This window comes from Sceloporus occidentalis, unplaced genomic scaffold (assembly GCF_023333645.1).
Source record: "Sceloporus occidentalis isolate IW3139 unplaced genomic scaffold, rSceOcc1.0.p SCAF_1, whole genome shotgun sequence".
Lineage (NCBI taxonomy): Eukaryota > Metazoa > Chordata > Lepidosauria > Squamata > Phrynosomatidae > Sceloporus > Sceloporus occidentalis.
This window is the reverse complement of record NW_028316981.1, coordinates 293508787-293532883: the sequence shown is the minus strand read 5'-3', so window position 1 is coordinate 293532883 and position 24097 is coordinate 293508787. Positions and strand designations below refer to the sequence as shown.

The 24097-nt window shown below is 40.1% G+C and overlaps 2 protein-coding genes across 4 annotated transcripts in view; both read right to left on the bottom strand.

Moving 5' to 3' along the window:
• Positions 1 to 1171, bottom strand: part of LOC149324081 (complement component C6-like) — a 44312-nt gene extending 43141 nt beyond the window's left edge. For all 3 annotated transcript variants that reach the window (XM_089496134.1, XM_089496143.1, XM_089496153.1), the window contains exon 1: positions 1083 to 1171. The gene's annotated coding sequence lies outside the window, so the exon portion shown is untranslated. The remainder of the gene's footprint in view (positions 1 to 1082) is intronic.
• Positions 1172 to 1243: 72 nt separating this feature from the next.
• The window catches only part of LOC149324080 (complement component C6-like), a 54107-nt gene continuing 31253 nt past the window's right edge, over positions 1244 to 24097 (bottom strand). Inside the window, exons 8-17 of the mRNA XM_089496166.1 lie at positions 23739 to 23861; positions 20830 to 20996; positions 18847 to 19072; positions 16881 to 17052; positions 16063 to 16174; positions 14294 to 14426; positions 13056 to 13247; positions 11358 to 11448; positions 7269 to 7510; positions 1244 to 2432 (exon numbers count right to left, since the gene is read on the bottom strand). Of these exons, the coding sequence (XP_089352292.1) occupies positions 2254 to 2432; positions 7269 to 7510; positions 11358 to 11448; positions 13056 to 13247; positions 14294 to 14426; positions 16063 to 16174; positions 16881 to 17052; positions 18847 to 19072; positions 20830 to 20996; positions 23739 to 23861 (1637 nt within the window). The 3' untranslated portion in view covers positions 1244 to 2253. The remainder of the gene's footprint in view (positions 2433 to 7268; positions 7511 to 11357; positions 11449 to 13055; positions 13248 to 14293; positions 14427 to 16062; positions 16175 to 16880; positions 17053 to 18846; positions 19073 to 20829; positions 20997 to 23738; positions 23862 to 24097) is intronic.

Genomic DNA, 24097 nt, shown 5'->3' with positions numbered 1-24097 from the left:
TTGCAAACTCAGGGCTGTGGCTTCCTTCACCTGTAATGCAGTCTTCCTTCCCCCTTTCTCCAATAACTAAAGGACCATGGCCCTGTTTACATGGGCCTTTTAGTACGTCCTGATGACGTACTAGGGTTGCCCAGGAGTGTAGTTTTTAGACGCTCCCTAACCCTAGTATGTCGCCAGGACATCAAAATGGTAGTGCCCTGTCTACATGGGCACCGCCATTTTGACATGATGGATGCCTAGTGTCCGCACGTCCCAGTGCACTTGTGACGCTGTGTGCCATTGGTGCATTGTGGCATCACAAGCGCGCCACATAAAGAACCCGTCTTTTAAGGGTTCTTTTTGCTCTGTGGGGAAGTCCTGCAGTCTGGAGGCTGTGGCTTCCCTGCGGAGCAAACTAGGGTGGAGGGAGACCGCCCGTTTTGGGTGGTCTGTATCCCGCCATTAACACACTAAACTAATATTTCACTTTAACTGCTATGGCTGCCACATATGGAATCATGGGATTTGCAGTTTAGGGAGGAGCATTTAGACTTCTCAGCCAGAGAGCTCTTAGGCCTCCCTAAACTACAAAAACCAGAATTCCTCAAGAGGCAGCCATGGCAGTTAAAATGTAGCTGCTATTGCTATAGTGTGATATTGCCCTAAAATTTAAAGCATCATTATCTTTTCTAATTAATCATGTTGTCTCACAATATGCTCAAAGTACTATAGCCTCAGTTTAGTCATTTTTAGTTCTAGAGGATCCATATATCTGTCTTTTTAGAGGTCCATGCTACCTGCAGAACTCCAGTACCATACTTCAAATGAGTCAATTCTCCTCCTGTCAGCTTACTTCACTGTGCAGCTTACAAATCATACATAGAAATACTATGGCTGGGATGATCCTGACTTTTGTATTCAATCATATTCCTTTGCATTTGAGGAATTTATCCAATTCCTTCATAGCTGCCCTTACACATCATAGTCTTCTGATTTCTTGACTATAGTCTGATTTATGACTGAGCCAATGGATGGAAAATATTTTTAATATTTAGTTCAACATAAAAATTAATAATCACCAGTGAAAAAAGAGGCAGACTTACCTTGGTGCACTAAAAGCTATGTGTGGGAAGCCACAAAATGCCAAGTCCAGTTGACCATATGACAAAAGAAATGCTAAGGTGTACACAATTCAGTCACACATTCAGTCAGATATCGAGAAGCTATTTCTTTTAAAGGACTCACTCCAGCAAAGAAATGCAAATTGTATTTTTGAGTTGACATTTATTTGTATTAGTTAAGTTTTAACAGAACAGAAACCTAGCTCCTGAAATTTTAGCCAAGTGGCCCCAAGTTCACAGTGTATTAATGCTGAGTCTATATTGGGGACATTGTGGATGCTACAGACCTGAAATCATATAAAAGTCTAATGCAGTAGACAGGAAGATTTCAAACTAAGTCTTCCTGACAATTAAACATGTAAACACATTGCTTGTTTGGAAACACAACTGGGATGCACTCCTCTATACATGCACATATAAGTCTCACTACACTCAACAAGGCTTTCTTCTGGGTAGGCAACTTTTAGGATGTTAAAATGACATTTTACAACTTGATCCCGATCCTCTTCTCTTTCTAAAAACTGGAAATTAAGGCTACTCTTCTGGGCCTTTCTTCTTGCAGCTTTATTTGAGGGAGTGAAACATCTTTGGATGGGTACTGTAGTTAATGGAAAGGCAACAGCCTTATGGATTTAGAATGCTGATGGTCAATCAAACAATGTTGATGGGCAATGAGGCTCAGCATTATCAATATCAGCTGTTGGTGGCTCTTTTCAGGGTCTCAGGCAGAGGTCTTTCCAACCTTGTTTTGAGATCCTTTCTTGTGGAGATTTTGGGTTTTTTGCCAGACCTTGGAAAAATACTACCTCACTACAGCTTCTTTTGCCAAAGCTTTGGAAAAGTTAAATTTCTGGACTACAATACCCAAAGTCCCCAAACCAGCATGGCCCATTATTATGATGACCAGGAAAATCTTGAAACTGTAGCCCAGAAAGTAACATTTTCAAACTGCCTACAAAACATATGATCTGCTATTGAGTTATAGGCAATTTCTATTATATTTTTCTGTGGAACACAAGGGGCCAGAGAGCTGAAATACTTAGGTTGCTGTTTTATATCAGCTGTTGGGACTAGCGGTGGTTTATTGGCAAGAGGCCCAGCATAAAAGCAACAGCTAGAAGAGCAGGCAGTCCACTCCTGAGCTTGATGGCTTTCACTCTAAACAACTTCCTTCATGTAGTACTTCAAAGTTCCTTTTGGAACATTTCATTGTCCCCAGCATGCAGAGGTTGGCTGTTATTTTTCGTGACCTAATTTGAATGCAGAAAACTTGCTCCTCATTACCTCGTGGGCACTGGTTTGGCAGCAGGCAGAAGCATTCCCAATGTGACTCTAGAAAAATTTAAATGACTTTTTAGTTTTAGTCAAATATATAGAAACCAGAGATATATTAAAACCTCTTATTTGATAAAACACTTTAATCTGCAGATTCAGTCTGTTCTACTGTATCTTACTTTCCTGTCTAAGCAAAATTTTCACCCATGGAGCATGGAGATCTCATTCCTCTCTTTAAAAAAAAAATTAAAAAGTCAAATTCAAGCAGTGAAAATTCCAAAACCATGGTTCTATTCTAAGGACCTTATCACACCAGATGAATCCTGCTCAGAAATGGGATTTAACAGTAGAAAAAAATGCAAATGCAGGATGTTTTTCAGACAACATTTCTTCCAAACAGCAATAATGTGAAAATAAAACGAATGTAAAGTGAACAAAAATGACATCTTTTTTTTACCTTCTGGAACTTCCCAAAAGTAAAAAGGTGCTGTTTTTGTCCATTTTCTGTTGGCTTTATTTTTGTGTTATTGCTGTTTGGTGCAAACGCGTCTGACAAACATCCTGTATTTGTGAGGGGTTTTTTTCTACTTTTAAAATCCTGTTTCTGAGCGGCATTCGTCTAGTGCGGTAAGGCTCTAAGACCACATTTTTGGAGTGTTCGCTGCCTGAATTACACTTATCATTATTATTATTTTAATTGAAAAGAGGAATGAGATTAGAAAGTCTACAGCTTATGAGAGAGCCATCCCTACCACTAGGCAAAGTGAAACAACTGCTTCAGACAGCACCATCTCTAGTCTCCACAGGTGAAATCTTTGCTTAGAATAGCCAAATACTCTAAAGGATTGCTGACAGACTTCTCTATGAAGGTTCAACTGACATCTGTTTCTCCCCAGTTTTAAGTGCCTTTACTACTTATTACATGTGAATGTCCACACCATCATGAGCCAAGGGCCAGAATCTATATCTGTACTTCCCATAACCCCATGTCCCCAACAGTACTATCAGTTCTCCCACATACATCTTGAAATACTAGGGCAAGTCCCTCAGCAATGATAGTTTCCTTGAAGCACATTTCTCAAGGCCATGAAACTCTATGGTCCTTAGAAGTAAAAGGACTCCTCAAAAGTTGTGGTCCCCTTCAAAGCAGGGAACCTTGAGGTTTGTTTTAAATTCTGTTTTAGCATGGCTCTGACTTTCACGTCCGGTCTTTCCATTGCTAGAACTACACCAGCCCCAACCTCTTTGTAAACTAGAAGGTGGTGAAACTTGACCACTCATATTTCCTGTCTTGCAGTGCCATTGTTCCTGAATTGTCTGCTGTTTCTTCTCTACTCTGCTGTACATGACCTTGGCTAAGCTCTTGAATCTGACTTTGAAACACCATTCAAAACTGGACTGCTTTTCTAGATTTGACCTCAGACTGCATTTGCCTTTTTAAAAAGTATTCATTTTTCCAATTTGAGTGTACCCAACATTGATTAAAGCATGTTCATAAACATTTAAATGTACACGTCTTTTAAAGAGATAAATTTCTCCTACTCTGTATAATGCATTGCTGGTCCTGCAATGTTTCAAGATGGTATGTGACTCTTTGTGTGTGGCAAGGACTGGGGAAATCTCAAATAAAATAAAACAAAGTAAAAGAAAGCTCCATCTCAGTGGATTCCTCATATATCCCTACTAAGGTATTGCTAAAGATGCTGTCCTACTGACAGAGTTTAACTAAGGCGGGGTACAGACTGCCCCTTTGGGGTGGCCTGCATGCACCCCTTTACTCCACAGATTGTGGCCAGGGCAGCCACACCAACAGCCAAGAGGTGCTTTTTGGGACCAGGGAGAAGTGGCAAAATGCTGCTTCTCCCTGGTCCTGAAAAGGAGTGTCCTTGGGACTTCATGCCCCAGGACACCCCGGGAGCTGCAGCTAGGGGATAAAGGGGCTACTTGGCCCCTTTCCCCCTGGCGTCGTTCCCGCAGCAGTTTGGTGGCTGTGGGAATGAGGTGCACCCTCAGTAGGAGCTCCGTTTTGGAGCTCCTTCACACGCCGTGCCAAGGCCACCGTGACGTTACACATGCACTGCACCATTTGGACGTGGCGCGTGTGTGACGTAATCATGGTGGCCCCCGTGTAGATGGGAGGCCACTACAATTATGCCCCCATCACGTGCTAGGGTTAGGCCGCATGTGGGCAGAGCACCCCGAGGCAACCTTAGCACGTGATGAGGACATCACGTAAAGCCGGGCCTTAAATTCAGCTGCTAGCCTGGTCAGCTTCCATAGATGGAATGAAGCATAGGTGGGTGCCATCTTCTCCTTTTCCTCAGGCAGCAAAACATATTGTGACAGTTCTGCCTTCTGCTATTAGAGCGGGCATGTCAAACCAAAATGTCTTCTTTTGAGAGCATGGTATGAAGCCACTGAGCTCAGTTCTTCAATTGAGAAGTTGTGTATTGATTATTAGTTCTTTATTTCTGTATGCATTGCTAGGTGGGACTTAATACTGCAGCAAGTGATTCATTCAATTTGCAACATCCATCTTGGGTTGAACAATCAACCACATGATCATAACTGGTTTAATTTTTTACATTTTTTTCTGTTGATTCTAACATTTTGTACTCATTATCCCAAGGAAGAGTTTTAGGGCTCATCTACACCAGCCAGAAACATGTATTCTGGCCTGGAGCTGCCCTGGATTCCCCCATTACCTCCACAATCCATAGCAATACCAGGTGGCTATCTAGACATGTGTCGTGTGCCAATGGTGAGAATAATTCTTTCTCAGGTCATAAATGAGGTTCCCAGTATTGATCACTTGGCTGGGTACCTCGTTGTGACCTCAGAAGGAACAACTCACACCAATCGCACCGCTGCAGGATGGCACAACAAGATGCATTGTGAAGACAGTCAGCTGTTGTTGCTACAGAGCGTTCCAGATTTTCCTGCAAAATCCAGAGCAAAAAATAAGTTATTTTAAGCTTGTTTAAGGGATCCAACATAGTGTAGTGGTTTGAACATTGGATCATGACCCTAGAGACCAGGATTCAATTCCCTGCTCAGCCATGGAAACCCACTGAGTGACTTTGGGAGAGTCACATATCCTCAGCCCCATAAAAATGTGTGGTAGATTCTCCTTAGGGATGTCATGAGAAGGACATTACATGAAGGCACACAACAACAACAACAACAACAACAACAAGGAGAGGGAAAGGGTGGATCTGGTGCAGAACTAGTCTGGTATCACGAAGACAGTACATACTTGAATCAGGGATTTGGTCCTTCATTGTGAAATCAGGTCATGTGAAGATGTGTGTGTGTGTGTGTTACCACTTCATTTGACTCATGTAGACATGTATCCAGAGAACCTAAAGCTTGCACTCTTATGAGGACCCATTTTGGTTGTGGATATTGGTGTTGTTTTCTCATGGATTAGCAAGGCTATCTTTTTTTATAGTACACTAAAATTTGGCTTATATTAAAGGGAGGGGAGAATATCTTATTCCCATTAAATTTCTTTCCCACACCAAACTTCTCCTAACTTATGTTTACACAGAGTCATTGCCCTTCCCTTTTGCTGGCAGGATTATTCTGCATAATGTGTCAGCCAACAAACGGTTCATAACTTTACAGGAAAACCCATGACTTTCCTTGTTGCTTGTTGTTGCTCCTCGTTGCTCAATAACTGTTATACAATAACTTCCTGGGGATTTTATTTCTTTCAACACAGTCACACAGAGGCACACTGTAATCTCTTCAATAAACATAAAACACTGTGTGACAACAGATGAGTGATAAGAGAGCCAGGGTAGTATAGTGGTTAGAGAAGGGGTGGACAGTTGGCCAGGGTGCACTGCAACCTGGGAGTGAGGAAACAGAGACAAAAATGGGGAGGCAGGAGGTTGGGACATTGATCACTATAAAAGAAGCTTCTATAGAAAAAAATGGTTAATGATTAAATAATCTCCAGTTAATGTACTTTAACTAGAGAGTATGCTGTGAAGCTTCCAAGAAAGCAAATCCTTTCCATGTGAAAAATAGCTATGTAAACTAAATAACAGTGACTAGGAATTAAATGCACATTGTGCAAGTCATTCTACTATGATGATCTGAATTATTAATACAGTTGGCCACCCACATCAATAGATCATTCATCCATTGATTCAACCAACTGCGGCTTGAAAATATTTTTTAAAAATAGATATACATTTCAAAAAGCAAACCTTGATTTTGCCATTTTATATAAGGGATACTATTTTATTATGCCATTGTATTTAATGGGAGTTGGACATCCACAGATTTTGATATCCATAGGTGTCCTGGAACTAAGCATCAGTGATGGCCTACTGTAAAGTCTAATGTGCCATGGTTTCTCTCTGCATAGTTGTGGACAAACTGCCCACTTGAATTCTTTTCCAATATGGTACCTTCAAAGGAAAACTGTTTGTATTTGGACTGCTAAATATAAATCTGTCCCCTGATTAATCAGGGATACTTTTGAAGACTCAGTATACTAGCATTTACTCCAGGAATAGGAAATATGGGGCTCTGCAACTTGTTGGGGTGCAACTGAGTTGTGGTTGTTGGCTTTTATGTTATTTGACTGGTGAATCTGCTCCAGGTAATAGTCTGAACTTCCAAGGAGCAATCCCCAGTGTGGAACTGTAGTCTCAAAAATAGTTTCAGGACTGTGAAAAGTTCTTTTAAAGCTCAGAATAAACTCAGAGTGATTTCACTGGCCCCAACATGAGCAGCCATTTGCCACTGCTGTAATTCCAAAGACTGATGGGAGGAGATGTTCAGTAAGGCTTGGAGCAGCATATGTTATTTGTTCCCCCACCTCTGCAAAGGTACATGACTCAACCCTGAGCAATCAGAGGATCCAGTAGTCATACATACCTGAACATTTCTCCCAGTCATAACACACATTATAGCCACAGGGCTCCTTCTTTATGCTGCCTGTAGAGATTTTGACCCTTTCGATGGCCCAGCTCAAGTCAACATCACTGTGGCAGGGACCAGAATGCAGGAAATGGAAGGAATGCTCTCTCAGGCATTTTTCTGCCAAGAACTGGCAGCTGGGCTTTGTAAGAGTTTGTTCAGAAGCTGGTTCCAGTACACAAACATCTTCAGAGTAGTGGCTGCCAAAGGACAAAGTTAAATCTTATTGAGAAATAAAAGGATCCAAAGGAACAAGGAAGTTTTTTTTAAGCTTTGTATACCCCAAAGAGTATTGAATTTGAATTTGTTTTGGAGGCTGCTGAGAAAAAGTCATCTTGATCTGAGAAGCCACATCAAAGTTAAATTGTGTTAACCATCATCAGATATACATCAAGAATGTCATATTGGAAGCCATATAGAAGTTGCTATATTGCAAGCCATAAACTTTATGAGACGTTATGCCTTAATGCAGGGATAGCCAGCTGTGGCCCTTCAGATGTTATTAGCCTACAACTGCCATCAGTCCTCTTCCCATGGCTTTGTTGGCTAGGGCTAATAGGAGTTGTTGGCCAAAAATACATCTGGAGTCCCATACTTAGCAACTGCTGTTCTAATGATTAAGGGAATTGAAAGATTAGCACAGTATTTGCTGCATGGCTTAAAATTAAGCTTTGTTCTTTTATCTATCTGCAGAAAAACAAGAGGGCCTTAATTTGTAAAACACAAATTGCTGAAGGTCTGCACTGCCAAGCGACAGGGCCTTTGCCCCTCAATGCCTGCACTGAAGAGGGAATTTCAGCAGGTGCTGAATTTTCAGGCAAAGGACACATGCTGAAATTTCCTCTTGTACCCAACCATTAATGGAACTAGAACCCTATCCCTTATTTCACCTGGCAACAGTACTGAAGGCCAAATGCTCTTCCTTGAGGGAAAATAACTATGATAGTCCTGACTTATGAAGGTTTACCACATAACCCCCTGCTTTTCCATCAGGTATGAGATTCTGCCTAAACCACTGCTGCCAACAAATGTCAAGACTTTCATCATCATCATCATCATCATCATCATCATCATCATCATCATCATCTTCTTCTTATTATTATTATTATTATTAATCATAGAATCATAGAATCATAGAGTTGGAAGAGACCACAAGGGCCATCCAGTCCAACCCCCTGCCATGCAGGAAATCACAATCAAAGCATCCCCGACAGATGGCCATCCAGCCTCCGTTTGAAGACCTCCAAGGAGGGAGACTCCACTACACTCCGAGGGAGTTTGTTCCACTGTCAAACAGCCCTTACTGTCAGGAAGTTCCTCCTAATGTTGAGGTGGAATCTCTTTTCCTGTAGCTTGCATCCATTGCTTCGGGTCCTAGTCTCTGGAGCAGCAGAAAACAAACTTGCTCCCTCCTCAATATGACATCCCTTCAAATATTTAAACAGGGCTATCATATCACATCTTAACCTTCTCTTCTCCAGGCTAAACATCCCCAGCTCCCTGAGTCGTTCCTCATAGGACATGGTTTCCAGACCTTTCACCATTTTAGTCGCCCTCCTCTGGACACGCTCCAGTTTCTCAATGTCCTTTTTGAATTGTGGTGCCCAGAACTGAACACAATATTCCAGGTGGGGCCTGACCAGAGCAGAATATAGTGGCACTATGACTTCCCTTGATCTAGACACTATACTTCTATTGATACAGCCTAAAATCGCATTGGCCTTGTTTGCTGCAACATCACATTTTTGACTCATGTTCAACTTATGGTCTACTTGGACTCCTAGATCCCTTTCACACGTAGTTTCATTCAGCCAGGTGTCACCCATCCTATATCTGTGCTTCTCGTTTTTCCACCCTAAGTGCAGTACGTTACATTTCTCCGTGTTGAATTTCATTTTGTTAGCTATGGCCCAGTTTTCTAGTCTGTTCAGGTCATTTTGAATCTTGATCCTGTCCTCTGGGGTATTAGCTATTCCCCCTAATTTGGTGTCATCTGCAAATTTGATAAGTATGCTCCCAATTTTGTCCTCCAAGTCATTGATAAAGATGTTGAATAGCACTGGGCTCAGGACAGAGCCCTGTGGGACCCCACTGGTCACTTCTCTCCAGGATGAAAAGGAGCCATTGTTGAGCACCCTTTGGCTTCGGTCAGTCAACCAATTACAAATCCATGTGACAGTTGCCTTGTCTAGCCCACATTTTACAAGCTTGTTTGCAAGAATATCATGGGGAACTTTGTCAAAGGCCTTACTGAAATCAAGATATACTATATCCACAGCATTCCCTTCATCTAACAAGTTGGTAATTTTATCAAAAAAAGAGATCAGGTTTGTCTGGCATGACTTGTTTCTCTGAAACCCGTGTTGACTTTTTGTGATTATGGAATTGCTTTCTAGATGTTCACAGACTCTTTGTTTAATTATCTGCTCTAGAATCTTTCCTAGTATCGATGTCAGACTAACTGGATGATAATTGTTGGGATCCTCTTTCTTCCCCTTTTTGAAGATGGGGACAACGTTTGCCCTCCTCCAGTCTGCTGGCACTTCTCCTGTTCTCCAGGACTTCTCAAAGATTATTGCCAATGTCTCCGATATTACATTTGCCAGTTCTTTTAATACCCTTGGATGTAGTTCATCTGGTCCTGGAGACTTATATTCATTTAGGTTAAACAGGTATTCCTGTACTATATTATTATTATTATTATTATTATTATTATTATTATTATTATTATTATTATCATCCCATCTGTCTCCCAAAATTGGGACTCAGAGCAGCTCTGAGCTGCTACCACCTTCCTTCCTTCCTTCCTTCTTCTTGTTTCCATCTCTGCCACTAATGCAAGGACTTCCTACTGTCCTACTGATGTGGCCACCTACTTTGAGGACCTCCCAGATACTCCCAAGATACCTGTGTGAAATATTATGCAACCTAAATCCCCACCAGTCATCATCCCTCTTTATTCACTGCTGCCTGTGTCTCAGTCCAAACTTTAGAATATATAGCTTTCCTGGAAGCAAAAAAATTTTTAAATACAAAAACAATATTTTATTCACAGAAGCTGAACATAACAAAACAGCTGCAGTATTTAATACATTTAGAGCACAGCTCAGACTCTCTCATACATTCCACTTCCAGCTAATTTAGACTTTTAAAAACCATTCATGAATTTCTAAACCTGACTGATTGACTGTCTTAACCACCAATCCTCTATCCACTTACTCCTTCCTTCTTTCTAACTACTCTAACATCTGTATTTGCTGGAAATTCAACAGAACCTGACATTTCACTGTACGTTCCTGAGCAACACTCCATGTGTTGTTCTGATAAAAATGATGGAGGGATGGGTCCATTAAAAACCTGAATTCCTATTTGAACTTAAAAATTTGTCTACATGCCTTGTTATTAAAGCTTTTGTGGTGTTGATTTTATTCAGTATTTACATGTACATGAGAGCCAGTGTGGTGCAGTAGACTAGGACTTTGGAAAACAGGGTTTAAATCCCCATTCAGCCATGGAAACCCACTGGGTGACCCTGGGCAAGTCACATTTTCTTGGCCTCAGAGGAAAGCAAAGGTAAAACCCCCCTCTGAAAATGTTTTGCCAAGAAAACAACATGTACATGGTTTAAACTGTCTTAATTTGTTTTAAGGTACTTTAGCATGTTTTTAGACTTTTGACACTGACATGTAAATTATCCTTTACTGTTTCACATGTTGAATTATTATATATTGTTATAAATTAATTTATTGCACATCACCTTGAGGATCAGGATGTAACTATCTTGATAAATCAAATGAAATAAATAATAGTCACAATAGACAGATGCTGACATTCCACATAGGAATGTCAGGTACCTGAAAGGATGGATAAGGAGATTTGATAGGCTTGGCCAGTATGCAGAGCTCCACTCCAACTTTTGGCACTAACGTGTTTGGGAGAACACATGAAGAAGGCTTCATTTGTATCCAGACATTAATGCTTTCCTGTTAAGGACTTTAAACACTTTCCAAAATGTCCCAAAGTGAAGTTTTCCTAGTTATAGCTTACCCACAATCCTCTGTTGGGGACATGCACACACACTGAGAGCCAGCCAGCTTTTGGCCTGGACTGCAGCTACCTTGGTCTTGAATGTAATCAGCTGCAAGAGTGGAGAAAGTCATGATTTCAAAGGAATAAATAAACAAAAATGCCTGTGTGATACAGGCCTTGTGTCTGCACTGAATATATGTAAATGTACAAGAGAAACTGATGGATATAGATGTGCACCTTGGCTTTACCTTTAATGTCTTTGTATGCAATGTCCTCATCACCTTAGCCCATAATCGCCCCCATGTTAAACAGTGATATCTGCACTTAAGTTTTCCTTACCTTTTTAAAAAGGATATATTCCAACTATACCAAATTACCCCCTCAAAAAACAAAAACAACCCCTCCCCCCCAAAAAAAACCCCCAAACATAGCTTATGAGATAGATCAATGCTGTTTGGGCACTTTGCTTTGAAACTGAGTGCTAATTTGTCATTAAATGCCCCAAAACACGTAATAAGCTAAATGTGTGTAGTCTCTTTCCTATTTTTTTAATACTGCACACTATCATTTTCCCACTGCACATTTTTCCCTGACTGCACATTTTGTACAGTACTAAACTCCACACTAAAGCAAACATACATATAAAAAACACAGTTAGGCATCTCAATAAAAGTTTTAGTCAAATTCAGGTGAATGGAAATAGATGTGCTATGTTCTATATAGACCTCCTTGCTAAATATGAGGAAATTGGGGAGCTATGTGGTACTATTTTTTTAAACTTGTGTACTCTAATGCCCGAATAAGGCTATATAATGCAGACAGAATTTGCATTGTGTGAGGAGACAAGTTGAAATCTTTATATAGCCAACTAGTTCATAGGGTAGGTGTATGGGAGTATTATTATTATTATTATTATTATTATTATTATTATTATTATTAAACTATATGTTTAGAGTATAACACTTGTTCTCTGAGCAGCTCACAGACCAATGCAACATTAAAATACAATGTAAAAAAGTACAGTGGACCCTTGTTATACGCTGGGGTTTGGTTCCAAGATCCCCCGTGTATAACAAAATCCGTGTATGCTCAAATCCCATTAAATATAATGACACAGCAAAACGGTGTCCCTAATAAAAAATGGAACATCAAGGTAAATTTATACTTTTTTGGAACATTTTCAAACCGTGTATGCTTGAATCTGTGTATAAAAAATCCGTGTATAAGAAGGGCCGACTGTACATGTTATTAAAATTAACATACAGTTCAAATGTAGATTAGAAACTGAGAGGCCCAGACTATAAATTGTAAATTATCTGAAAGGCCAGAGTGAATTAAAATCTTCATCTTGCTCAGAGCAGCCTACTCACGTGTGGTCCCAATTTTATCCACAAACCCACACTGCAAAGCAAGGTAGATGAACAGTGTAACTACACTGCAGAATTAAAGCAGTTCAACACCATTTTAACTGCCACATCACTAGCCTACAGAATCCTGGGATTTGTAGTTTGAAGACACACCAGAGTGCTCTAACAGACCAGGTGGAATATATCACCAAACTTACAAATCCCAGACTAGAGTCATGGCAGTTAAACTGTTGTCAAACTGCTATAATTTTGCCACGTGGATACATCCTAAGAGAGCATGACTGACTCCAGAGATTCGTGGCTGAGGAATAATTTAAATCTGGGTGTCCCAGGTCTCTGTTGCCTTTACCTCTCTCGCAAGTAAGTCGTCTCAAAATGGGAGGCTTCCAGGATGGGCCTTTGCCACAAGTGTATTGCATTTGACCATTTAGCTCAAAGGTTGCAGGGCACCTTAGCCGGATAGTTTCTCCAATGTTGTATTCACTTTTAAATGGGGAAATGGAGACATCCTGAGATGCTGATGGTCTGGGACAAGCAGACACTGTAGGAAAAAAGAGCTGAAAATAATATGTTATGACAAAAAGTGTGCCAGTTAAATAAAGAATGAAAGATGAACCAAGATATTTTCCTATTAGGTTTGTGGTTAAAATGCAAATGTTAACAACAACAACAACAACAATTTTAAAATCGACAGTCTGATCCAATAGGAGCTAGTTGCCTAAAGAGAACATGTTTTATCCTTGGGAGGTGACATTATTTCATTTGTTTAATTTGATTTAGGTTAAATTATTTTCAACTCGAATCCCTACACTGTGCCTTCATTGCCAAAAGCAGTTCTGCTATGGTGAACATACAATTATAAAAGCATTATAGGATAATATTGGCCTGTTACAGACAGCCAAAATAAAGCTGCTTCGAGTCACAGTGGAGGTATGGTGTTTCAATGATGCAAGAGTCCAGAAGCCACACCAAAGCCACGCTCCAGTCCTTAGGGCTGGAGCGTGGCTTTGGTGCGATTTCTGGACTCTTAGGACGCATGCATCATTGAAACACTATACCTCCACTGTGACTCGAAGCAGCTTTATTTTGGCTGTCTGTAACAGGCCATTATAAATTAAATTGGGCAGGTCCAATGGCAGCGTAGTGGCAAAGTCAAAACAGGAGCAAAAAGGTGGGAAAACCAGTGGTAGCAGGGAAAACAGCAATGGTAGCAGGGGTAGTGAGCCATGTCCTCTATGTTCTTGCTGCTGCCACCACGGCTGCTAATGCTCATCACTTTAGGGTGTCATGGCCACCCAAAGAAGCAAGCATTGATAGAGACAAGTAGTGTGGGTGGCAGGCTGAGTCCTCCATCTCAGTCCTCCAACTGCTGGCTGGATGGGAGAGAGGGAGGTCCTGGAACTTTTGCACCTCTTTCCACCAGTGAACCCGCTGTCACCGTCCCCCCAAAGGTGTCACCAGGTGTGGTCCTCATTTCTCTGCACCTTTCTATTGATGCACCTGATCCTCTGACACATTAAATTATTAAATAATTCTTTACTTTCCCTAATTTACAAGTTTAATTGTGAGCATTTTTCTTGTTCTTACATCGACATTCAACAGGCCTCTGTACCCATGTTTGATCTGACAGACAGCGAAAGAATGGATATCCCACAAGACTGTATCCACTCAGGCACACAACCTCAGCAACTTCACCAACAGCATAATGGTTCTTTTCATTCTGAAATTAACAAGGGAAAGGGAGTCAGTCTGGGACAAAACATGTATAAATTGTCAAACACTGCATTCAAACAAAAGATACAACTTAAGTTTATGTTAAACTGTTGTACTTGTCAGATCTACAGCAGAGGCAACCACAATACAGTTCATCAGATATTGTTGGACTGCAAATCCCATCATAGCATAGCCAATAGTGATGAATACTGAGACCTGCAGTCCAATCTGGAGTGCTACATTTTGGCCACTCTGATCTAAAGCTATGGAATTTCCTCATGGAGTTAAATATTTAGTGTCAAAACAGGCTCCAACCCTATTTCATTACCACAGATCTCTTGCCAACTTCCATTAATTTCAGTAAGACTTAAAGCATCCAAGAGAACTTTCCAACCATTGATATAGTAATAAATTTTGGAAGTCACTGTAAATAGTACCAATGGCCTATGGCCATGGAGAGTCCAAAACTGCAAGACTCTGTCCTGATGCATAGCAACGAACCATATTCAGAAGTTTACATATCTACCAAGCTAAAGTTAAAGAGTCTTATTTTTCTGTTCATGTCTAAGCCACCTCCAAATACTTTAAATGTGTAACAAGGATTTTCATAGCCATTCATTATTGCTGATGTGGAATATTTTCCCCTCAGCCACTGTGAGAATTTCAACTAAACTCAGATTGGACAGGGAAACTTGCAGTGGATGGCAGATGATGTTAAGATCTCTCCCAATCAAAAAGTCTCATTGGTCTGACCCTATGAGTTCTTTCTCCACAACCACCTGACAGCATGCACCTGTTATTGCAGTGCTACACACTGACTATGTTTGCTTAGAACTGAAGCTCATTTATGCTACCATTTTGTTTCCAGCTGTAATGCCTTTAAAACAGAGGTTTGGGTGCTAGTTTTCCAATTCCATGACCCACTGTAGGCTAAAGTAAAAGTCAATGTAGTTAGAAGTACACTTCTAAATGTGTTTTGGAGTGGTTGCAGATGCTGTGCCCATTTTATTACAAACTGCTGAACCTGAACATTTCCAGGAACAGATTTTTTTTTTAAAAAAAAAGAAATCAAAGAATAAAATTTGATGGGGGAATTGTGGTTCATGGCCATAAAAATTGCATGGGCCACATTTTGTGCATCCCTTCTCTAAAACTTCAGGGCATGAAGACAACCATTTTGTCCTCAGCATCTTTCACTCAGAGCTGTACTGCCTTTGAAGATGGAATTTCCTTTTTGTTAGAATACCAAATAACAGATGAAAACCCGATTTGTTATGAATCTTCCCATCTGCTAAAAAAAGAAAAAAACCCAAACACTTAAGATAGTGATCATGTGCTGGAGCCAGAAGAAGTAAGAAGACTATGCTGCCAATTTTGGTATGTTTTAAAAAGCATCCTTTAAAATAGCACTTCTTGACAGTACACGCAGTTAGGCAACGGAATTAATTATCTTGAGAAGTAATCAAGTCTCTTTTTCTGGATGTCTTCAAAAAGAGCTTGGATATCTACATCCTGGTGCTGCCCCAGCTATAAGCAGGGTATTGGGTCAATGGCCTATGATGCACCTTCCAACTCTATGATTACAGACTGGAAACAGGGAATAGTCTTTCCAACCCCTAGCAATAAGAACCTCAGACACTCACCCTGATGAATCCATATTCTGGAGGATCTGGTTTAAGGCATCCTAATTCAGGTTGATGGACCACAAGGTCACTCTCCTTTTTTGCTTCATCATCACTTATACACAGGGCCCCTCTAGAAGAAAAGAACCATGGAGTTGAAACGTTATAGACAGCCATGGGCCACACTTCAGTGGTAGGGCAAAGCATATAATTTCCATACAGAAAGTCCTGGTATCTTCACTTAAGAGGGACAGATGGCACGAGAAACATACACCTGAACCCACATGGCATCAGCAGTAAACCTATGATCACATTCATCCATGGTGACTTGTTTACAGTGCCTATGTGGTATGGATTGCTGTTCTTTTTGGTGTGGCATGGGAAGAGGCCAATGGGATGTGTGCGACACCATGAGTTACCACACTGGGTAACTCTTTTATACTACACCAGGTAAAAATTTTTAGGGTGCCACCTGGTGATGCCAGCCCTACTGGCATTCCTGACTAAATGGCAATGTAGTCTCTGGAGTTTTACACAGGATTTTTTCTCAGGCTTCCCAGGAATGATCAGAAACAGAATCTGCAACCTTGGGTCTTTTCACACTGCACAATCAGAGCAGTATGATTCTACTTTAACTGCCACAGTTTCTGCAGTTTTGGAAGGGGCACTTTGAATTCTCAGCCAGAGAACTCTAATGCCCCACCAGAGCAAAAATCACAGGATTCCATAGGATGCAGTCATGTTGGTTGAAGTGGGATCATACGACCATCATACAGTCCTCTTCTGTATGCCTCTTACATATCAGCCTATCACAACCAAACCTTCTATTTCACTCTTACCTGTCAGCAAATATGGAAAAGTGGCACTCCTCTTCTTGCTCCTGTTCACCTTCACATGGTTTCCCTCCATTCAGGGGGGAAGGATTGTTACAAATCCGGGTCCTGCGTCTCTTATGGGAGGCATCACAGGAACTCCAGGTGGACCAGCAACTCCAGTAACCATCCACAGAAACTGAAACCCAATGAAAAGAAAGCCCCAAGGAGGGATCAATTAGCTATGACGCTCTTCCCAGTTTAAAGCTAAATGCTTTGTACACTATAGTCTTCAAACTGGCTTAACAGTTCTTCTCTCTCTCTGACAGGGAGAAGGATACAGATGTTATATCTGCACTTAACTAATGCTCATTGTTTAACTGAAATATATATATAACCCTATTCCTGCTTAGCATTGATACCCAGTGAAACAAAGCTGGCCTAGTATTTCCTCTAGGTGCAGACACATCAGATGAAGAATGCTTCTGTAACCCCTGTGGATTAAATAATATAACTAATGGGCGGATGAATCATATTAGAAGGGATGAGGCTTATATACTTTTGATTTAGAGACAGAAAGAAATGTGAAGGGGAATATTGCATCTTGGATCCAGATTATTTGAGGCTCTAAGAAAATGGGTAGGATGGCATGGGACAAGCCCATGCTATCCTGTCCCAAGTCCTGACCTGGGGCAGTCCTCAGGTTGGTGCAGCGATGGGCAAGTGTTTACACACCCAGCCATCACTGCACCATGGATCCACTACTGAAATGCCCTATGCTGTTGCTTCTCCTGAGAAGACCCCTGCAGTGGCTTGTAATGGGATGCCTGGCTATACTCACATGGCCAGGTAGCCTGATCTGATGTCACAGGCCTTGCAATGGCAAGGCAGGTATGGTGTACACAGGGTCGTCTGGTTTGCTACATGTGGAGTTTCTAGAAACTCTGCAGCAAACAGCTGGTTTCTTTCAATTGGGTTAAGAGCACTTTGGACTGTGATCAGACCAGATGCACCAGATATGTGTCTGGTCCGCTTGATCCTGGCCCAAGGCATTAGCACAATGTGAGGCCATGGGGGGCACAAGCTTTTTAGCCCATGTGTTCAGATCCTGAAAAACTCTAGGTAAGACTTCTCAAGTTTGAAAGTTCTTGGGTGAGAGCTTTCTCATCATCCTAACAACCATAACAAGGCCTTTTAGTGAGGACACAGAAAGGGTTTTCTTGGTGGCTGCTCCTGGGATTTAAAATTCTGTCCTTAAAGAGACTAGGATGACTTCCTCCTTGGTGCTCAAACCACTACACCACACTGGCTCTCTACAAACATATACAAAGTCAGTATGAATATATAAAACCATTTACAACAAATCTATTAACAGACAAAAAGTGAAAATGAGCCAAACAGCATACCATAAAACCACACACCATTAAAAGCCTTTGTGGTCAGTTCCTTCAAAGCCTATCAGAAGAGGTTTTGCTAAGGAATGGCACCAAGGAGGAAGTCATCCTAGTCTCTTTAAGGACAGAATTTTAAAACCCAGGAGCAGCCACCAAGAAAACCCTTTCTGTGTCCTCACTAAAAGGCCTTGTTATGGTCATGGATTCCATCCTCTTGGTCATGGATTCCATCTCCTCTTGTCCATGGAAACTCATTAGGTGGTCTTGGGCAAGCCACACTCTCTCAGCCTCATAGAGAGGCAAAGGCAAAGGCAACGCCCTTCTGAGCAAATCTTGCCAAGAAAACACCGTGAATGACGGGTTCATCTTAGGGCAGCCATAAGTAGGAAATGACTTGAAGGTGCACAACAACATATTTTGTACTTCTTTTTTGTAAATATTTTAATCTGTATGTGTTTTAACTTTTTAAAGCATCTTTGAGTCTCAATAGTGGGGGAAAGCTAGGAAATAAATGATTTAAATATGATGATAATGATAATGATGTCTATAATAGATGAAGTATAGATTACATAAGTAAAAATAAAATGAATAAAATGTACCAGATGTGTAATCAGGTGCTCTTAGCTCACAGTTATTGCCATATGTACCAGCCTGGCACACACAGAGGCATTCTGTTCCAGAGAGGATAGGCCTGCCATTGTTGGGACATGGCTTGCATTGACAAGGGTCAAATCGTTCCATGTATTCAATAAGGGCTCTCCTGAGGTTACGTCGCTTAGTTGCTGCACATGGAAAGTTCTTCACCAAATCCAAAATTAAACCAAGCTAAAAGACAAGAGGATAAGAGGCAATTAGGACTACATCCACCGAAATTTCATGAGGAGAACACAATTGCATAGCATCCATTTTCTCTTTCCAGTTTTTTAAATGCTTCTATAAACCTTGTCCCTTCTCCAAGGTTGTTGATATGCCTGTCTCAAGAACTCGTGCTGATATTTCACCTACATAAGCAATCACACTTGTATCATGGACACTGGAAGCAACACAAATGATTTCTTTAATAAGACATGCTATTTCTTTTTTTAAAACTGATTTTAAAATGTAGCATTTTAAATGTATTCTTTCAAAAGAAAGAAATGTATTATTTCAAAATATGTTAAACATATAAAAAGTCAGCAATTTTTAAATTATTGGAAATAACTGATTTTTCTCCACAGCGCAAATGAATGTAAGCAAAACAAAAAATATGCTTGACTGCTGCAGATCAGAATGGGCATGTTTTCTCTCTGTCTCTCTCATTTTTATAGGATTTGTCTAGTGATCACCTTCTCCTTTATTTGTCTGTGGACTGCATGCACTAACACCAAACACAAAGCAGGGTGCTATAGGACACCGTGATCAGCTCCCTCTCACTGTTGAGTGATGCTGCATTGAAATATTATGAGAGGTACCCAAAGGGTCATTTGCTTCTGCTTTTGCTCCTGCCTCCTCTGGCAGGATGGGGCTGAAAGCATCATCCTGCAGCATCTTGCTCAGTAGCAAGACAGAGCTCTGTCACTCTGGACATCTAACTGTCTTTTAAGGTGGGTTTCAGGGTCATTTGTAGTCATAGCAGCAGTACCATAACTGCAAATGAGAATACAGCACAGTTATGATGTCCTATGTTTAACTTGGAAGAGCCAAAATGGTATTGTGGTTTGAGTTTGGACTAGGAAACTGGGAGGCCAAACTAAGAATCTTTGCTTGGCAATGGAAACCTACTGGATGAACTTGGACAAGTCACACTCTTTCACTTCAGAGAAAGGCAAAGGCAAACCCCTTATGAAGAAAATTGACAAGAAAACCCTATGAGGGGTTCACCTTAGGGTCACCATAAGTCAGTAATGACCTGAAGATACACAAGAACAAGAGTAACAAAGTTTAACTTACAGCATCATAACTGCCTAACAGAATGTATTGTGCTTCTTTTTGAAAAGTTAGCATCTGGATCTAGATATCTGCTTATTTCTTCTTTTCTCCTTTTATTCTATAAATATTCTATAAGTATTCTATAGTATCTAGAAAAATGCTGATGCTTGTGAACAGAGGTTGAGTGTTCCTTATCTGAGATGGGACCAGAAGTGTTTTGGATTTATTTTATTTTATTGAATTTTTGAATATTTGCATATGCCTAATGAGACATCTTGGAGATGGGACCCAAATCTAAACATGACATTCATTTATGTTCCATATACACCTTATAAATACAGCCTGAAGGTACTTCCATTCTCTTCCTGAGGAAGACAGTTATAAAAGTGTGGCTTTTGTTGAATGGATTTTTCCAGCACAACAAAAGGCACGCTTTTACAACTGTCTCTGGCAGGCAGAGTATGAAAGTATTACAACAACATGTGGAGAGGCATGGAGAAAGGCACTACTCTTCCACTCCATTTCAGCTTTCTTTTCTCAAGTGATAAGGCGCACAGTTCCATTTGTAAATGAGAATGTGAATCTTAAGAAACCAGCAATCCTGATTAAGAAGTAAAAAATACTAATGGCTAAAGAGAGAAACCACCCACACTTGCTCTTTTTTCCTTTCTTACCTCAAAGTCAATGACAACTGGATTTTCCTTGGTTGATTCCAGCCAATTCATATATGTAACATGTTCAGGAAAAACTCCTCTTGTTTCCCAGGCAAGAGCGGCAGCATATTCTGATCTCCCACCTTTTACTAATGATATAGATTTTTCAGAAGACTGCAAAAATGAACCTAGGAGAGATTTGAAATTAATTATTAGAATTTGCACAACACATTCATGAATAAATTTACAGCATCCATTCAAAGCCAAGACAAAATAGGATCAGTAGAGGGATGGTTAGCATTTGATGGCAGCAAATAGAGCTTTTAATGGGGAGGGTGTGTAGTGTCCCCCCCCCCAATGTTTTAGATGCCATTTTTTAAATAATTAAATCAAGCACTTATTTATTTATTTCTCTGGTTAAAAATATTTTGCACAATGTCTTCTTTTGTCTTCAATTCCTTTAATATTTTTTGTTTCTTTCTAGGTTATATATTTTTACTTCTGATGTTCTCTGCCATTCCTGTCTCTGGCTACAGACTTCCTTGCATCCCAGATTATCTTCATTGGCAATTCTGCCATGCAATTCTCCGAGAAGTAATGATGCAATTCCTTTTAAAAAAAATTCCATGAAAGCTCCATCTTTAAGGATTTTATCATTTAACATCCAGTTGAAATCCTTCTTTAGAATTTGAATATAGTTTATGGGGTTGGGGTCAGAGATTACTTTTGGCATAATAGTCATTTTTAAAATTCTTGTTAAAAGATTTTTAGAAGTCCCACACTGAGAGAAAGGTGGGATATAAATTAATTAATTGATTAATTAAATATAATTAAAACAGCAAGTATGGATCCTGTTTCTTTTTGCTAAATTAATTAGAGTGGGCCTTACCAGAAAACTCAAAGCTTATAGAACACTGATGCTTTTTGATTGGAGGCATACACTTATTTTTAAAGCATAGCACTGATAAATGAGAAGACTGACCACTGAGGAAGAACTGTTGGCAGGGCTGTATGCGTTCTACCATTTTGCAAAGTCACTGCTCATATGCAGAGTTTGATAATAGGTGCAGAGTTTACCACCTCAAGAATCTTGGCTTTATTCTCTTTTCATTAAAAAAAAACACACCCCAAATTTCTAGCCCTCAAGGAGTGCACATTGATTTGAAAGTGCTTACTAAAGTTTAAGAAGGCAATAGTACTACCAGGGACTGATTTCATCACTTTGGAAATCTCATTTCTATGCTTTGTGATTTGTCAGAGCAGGGTAACTTAGGCTGCATCCTCACTGCAGAAATAATCCAGGATGATGCCACTTTAACTGCCATGGCTAAATGCTATGGAATACTGGGAGTTGTAGTTTGTTGTGGCAACAGAGCTCCCTAACAGAAAAGGCTACAAATCCCAGAATTCCATAGCATTGAGCCATGACAGTTAAAGTGGTGTTCTGCAGTGCAGATACAGCCTTAGATATAAGAGGGAGGTCTATGCAAATTAGGTTAGATCCAGATTTAAACATACTTAGAGCAAATCCACCAATATTAAAGGTTCTTAACTTAGTCATGACAAAGTTAAAGAGACAAAAAGTGGTGAAGAAGGAATTTAACAGCACCTCTAAGACTGACTGAAAGATCAGCATGATCTTTCATGAATTTCAATCCACTTTGTCAGATGGAATAATGGTCAAACATCAAAGAGTCAACAATTTTACATAGTTGTAAAATAGTGCTTTATTGTTATGTAAAGTAGCTGTGGATATGTGATGGGTGCTAGTTGCGCTCCTGGCCATAGACTTTGAAAGAATTATATAGGAAGATTCAAGTCTGTTAAGCCACATTTGTTTCAGTAAACCTACTCATAATATGTCTAAAACTGGATTGTTGTTGTTGTTGCTGTTGTTGTTGTTGTGTGCCTTCAAGTCATCTGTGACTTAAAGCAACCCTAAGGTGATCTTGTCACTAGTATTTTGTTGGCAGGATTTGTCCATGCAGCCATTGCATAATCCATGCAAATTACATATTGAGCTTTTTGTGATCTGTTCATTCATTTACATTATCTGTTACCACTCTTCTGCTTAAACTGCCAGGATCACATGAGATATGATGCTGGATGCATCTTTTCACATAATACATTGTTTTCTTTTTGTTTGAACCTACACACACATTGTCCACTGGGGGATTTTCTTATGAAGCAAATTGCAGCTTTAAGAGAGGAGTATTATTATTATTACTGAAAGAGTTAAATTCTTCTTTGGTGCCTGCCAATGCCATGTTTGAGACAATTAGCAGCATGATGGTACTTGTCTTTTTTTTAAAGCCTAAATATTAAACCCAAAGATGTTCACAGCTGGCATGCAGAGTGGCTTACAAAAGAAACCTTTGTGCTGTCTGTGTGCAAAATCATCATCATTGTGTTCCTTTTCATCAACCTGACTTCAGGAATCAAAGCAGCTTATAACTATTAAAGCAATACAGATTAAAAATATTCACAGTATACAAAAGTTTAAAAGTAAATTGAAGCCTGTTAAAACATAAATCATTAAAAAGCAAAAAATAGGGGGGGAATAGAGTATTTAGCACAGAATTGATTTTCACTACCATGGATAGCACCACCACACTTGTTTCTGTCCAGTTGTGATTGAAAGACCAGTTTAGACTGTGCATGACAGTTCTTGCATTCTTACTGCTCACCCTGGCAAATGCCTGGACTACTGAAAATAATAGCATTAGTTATACTTTTCACATTTTTATTTCCCCTTTTAACTAAGAAAGAGTAGTACTCAAACTGGCTAACAAGCATCATTAAACCAAATTAAATTAAACAATACAGTAAAGCCATTCAAATCTCCACAATAATCAAAGCCATTACAATCACACAACAATTCATAAGCTTTGATGCATTAAAACATGAAGCATGTTTCCCTATATAGTCACCTTCATGGCGAGCAGTCATTTCATTGTTGGTACATCTTGTATGCACTTTTTTCTTCTTTCTAAAAAGGACACGCCTAGTTGTTTCTGTTCGAATGCACTCTTTCATTTCTTCCTGTGTTAAACCTAAGCAAAGGAGAGGGAGTAATTTTTATAATAATTTACAATACTGTTACTCAAAGTGTTGATCCACAAGCTTTTAGCTGCCAGTCCCTGGTGAGATTCCAGGAAACAAAGAAACAATTCTAGTCAATGGACGCAAACATGGTATTGATTCCTGGACCATGGAGGGGGGGGGGGGAAATGGCCCACTCCTCTTATCAAATGTTTTGAAATGCACTGCTAAAAATTCACAATATAAA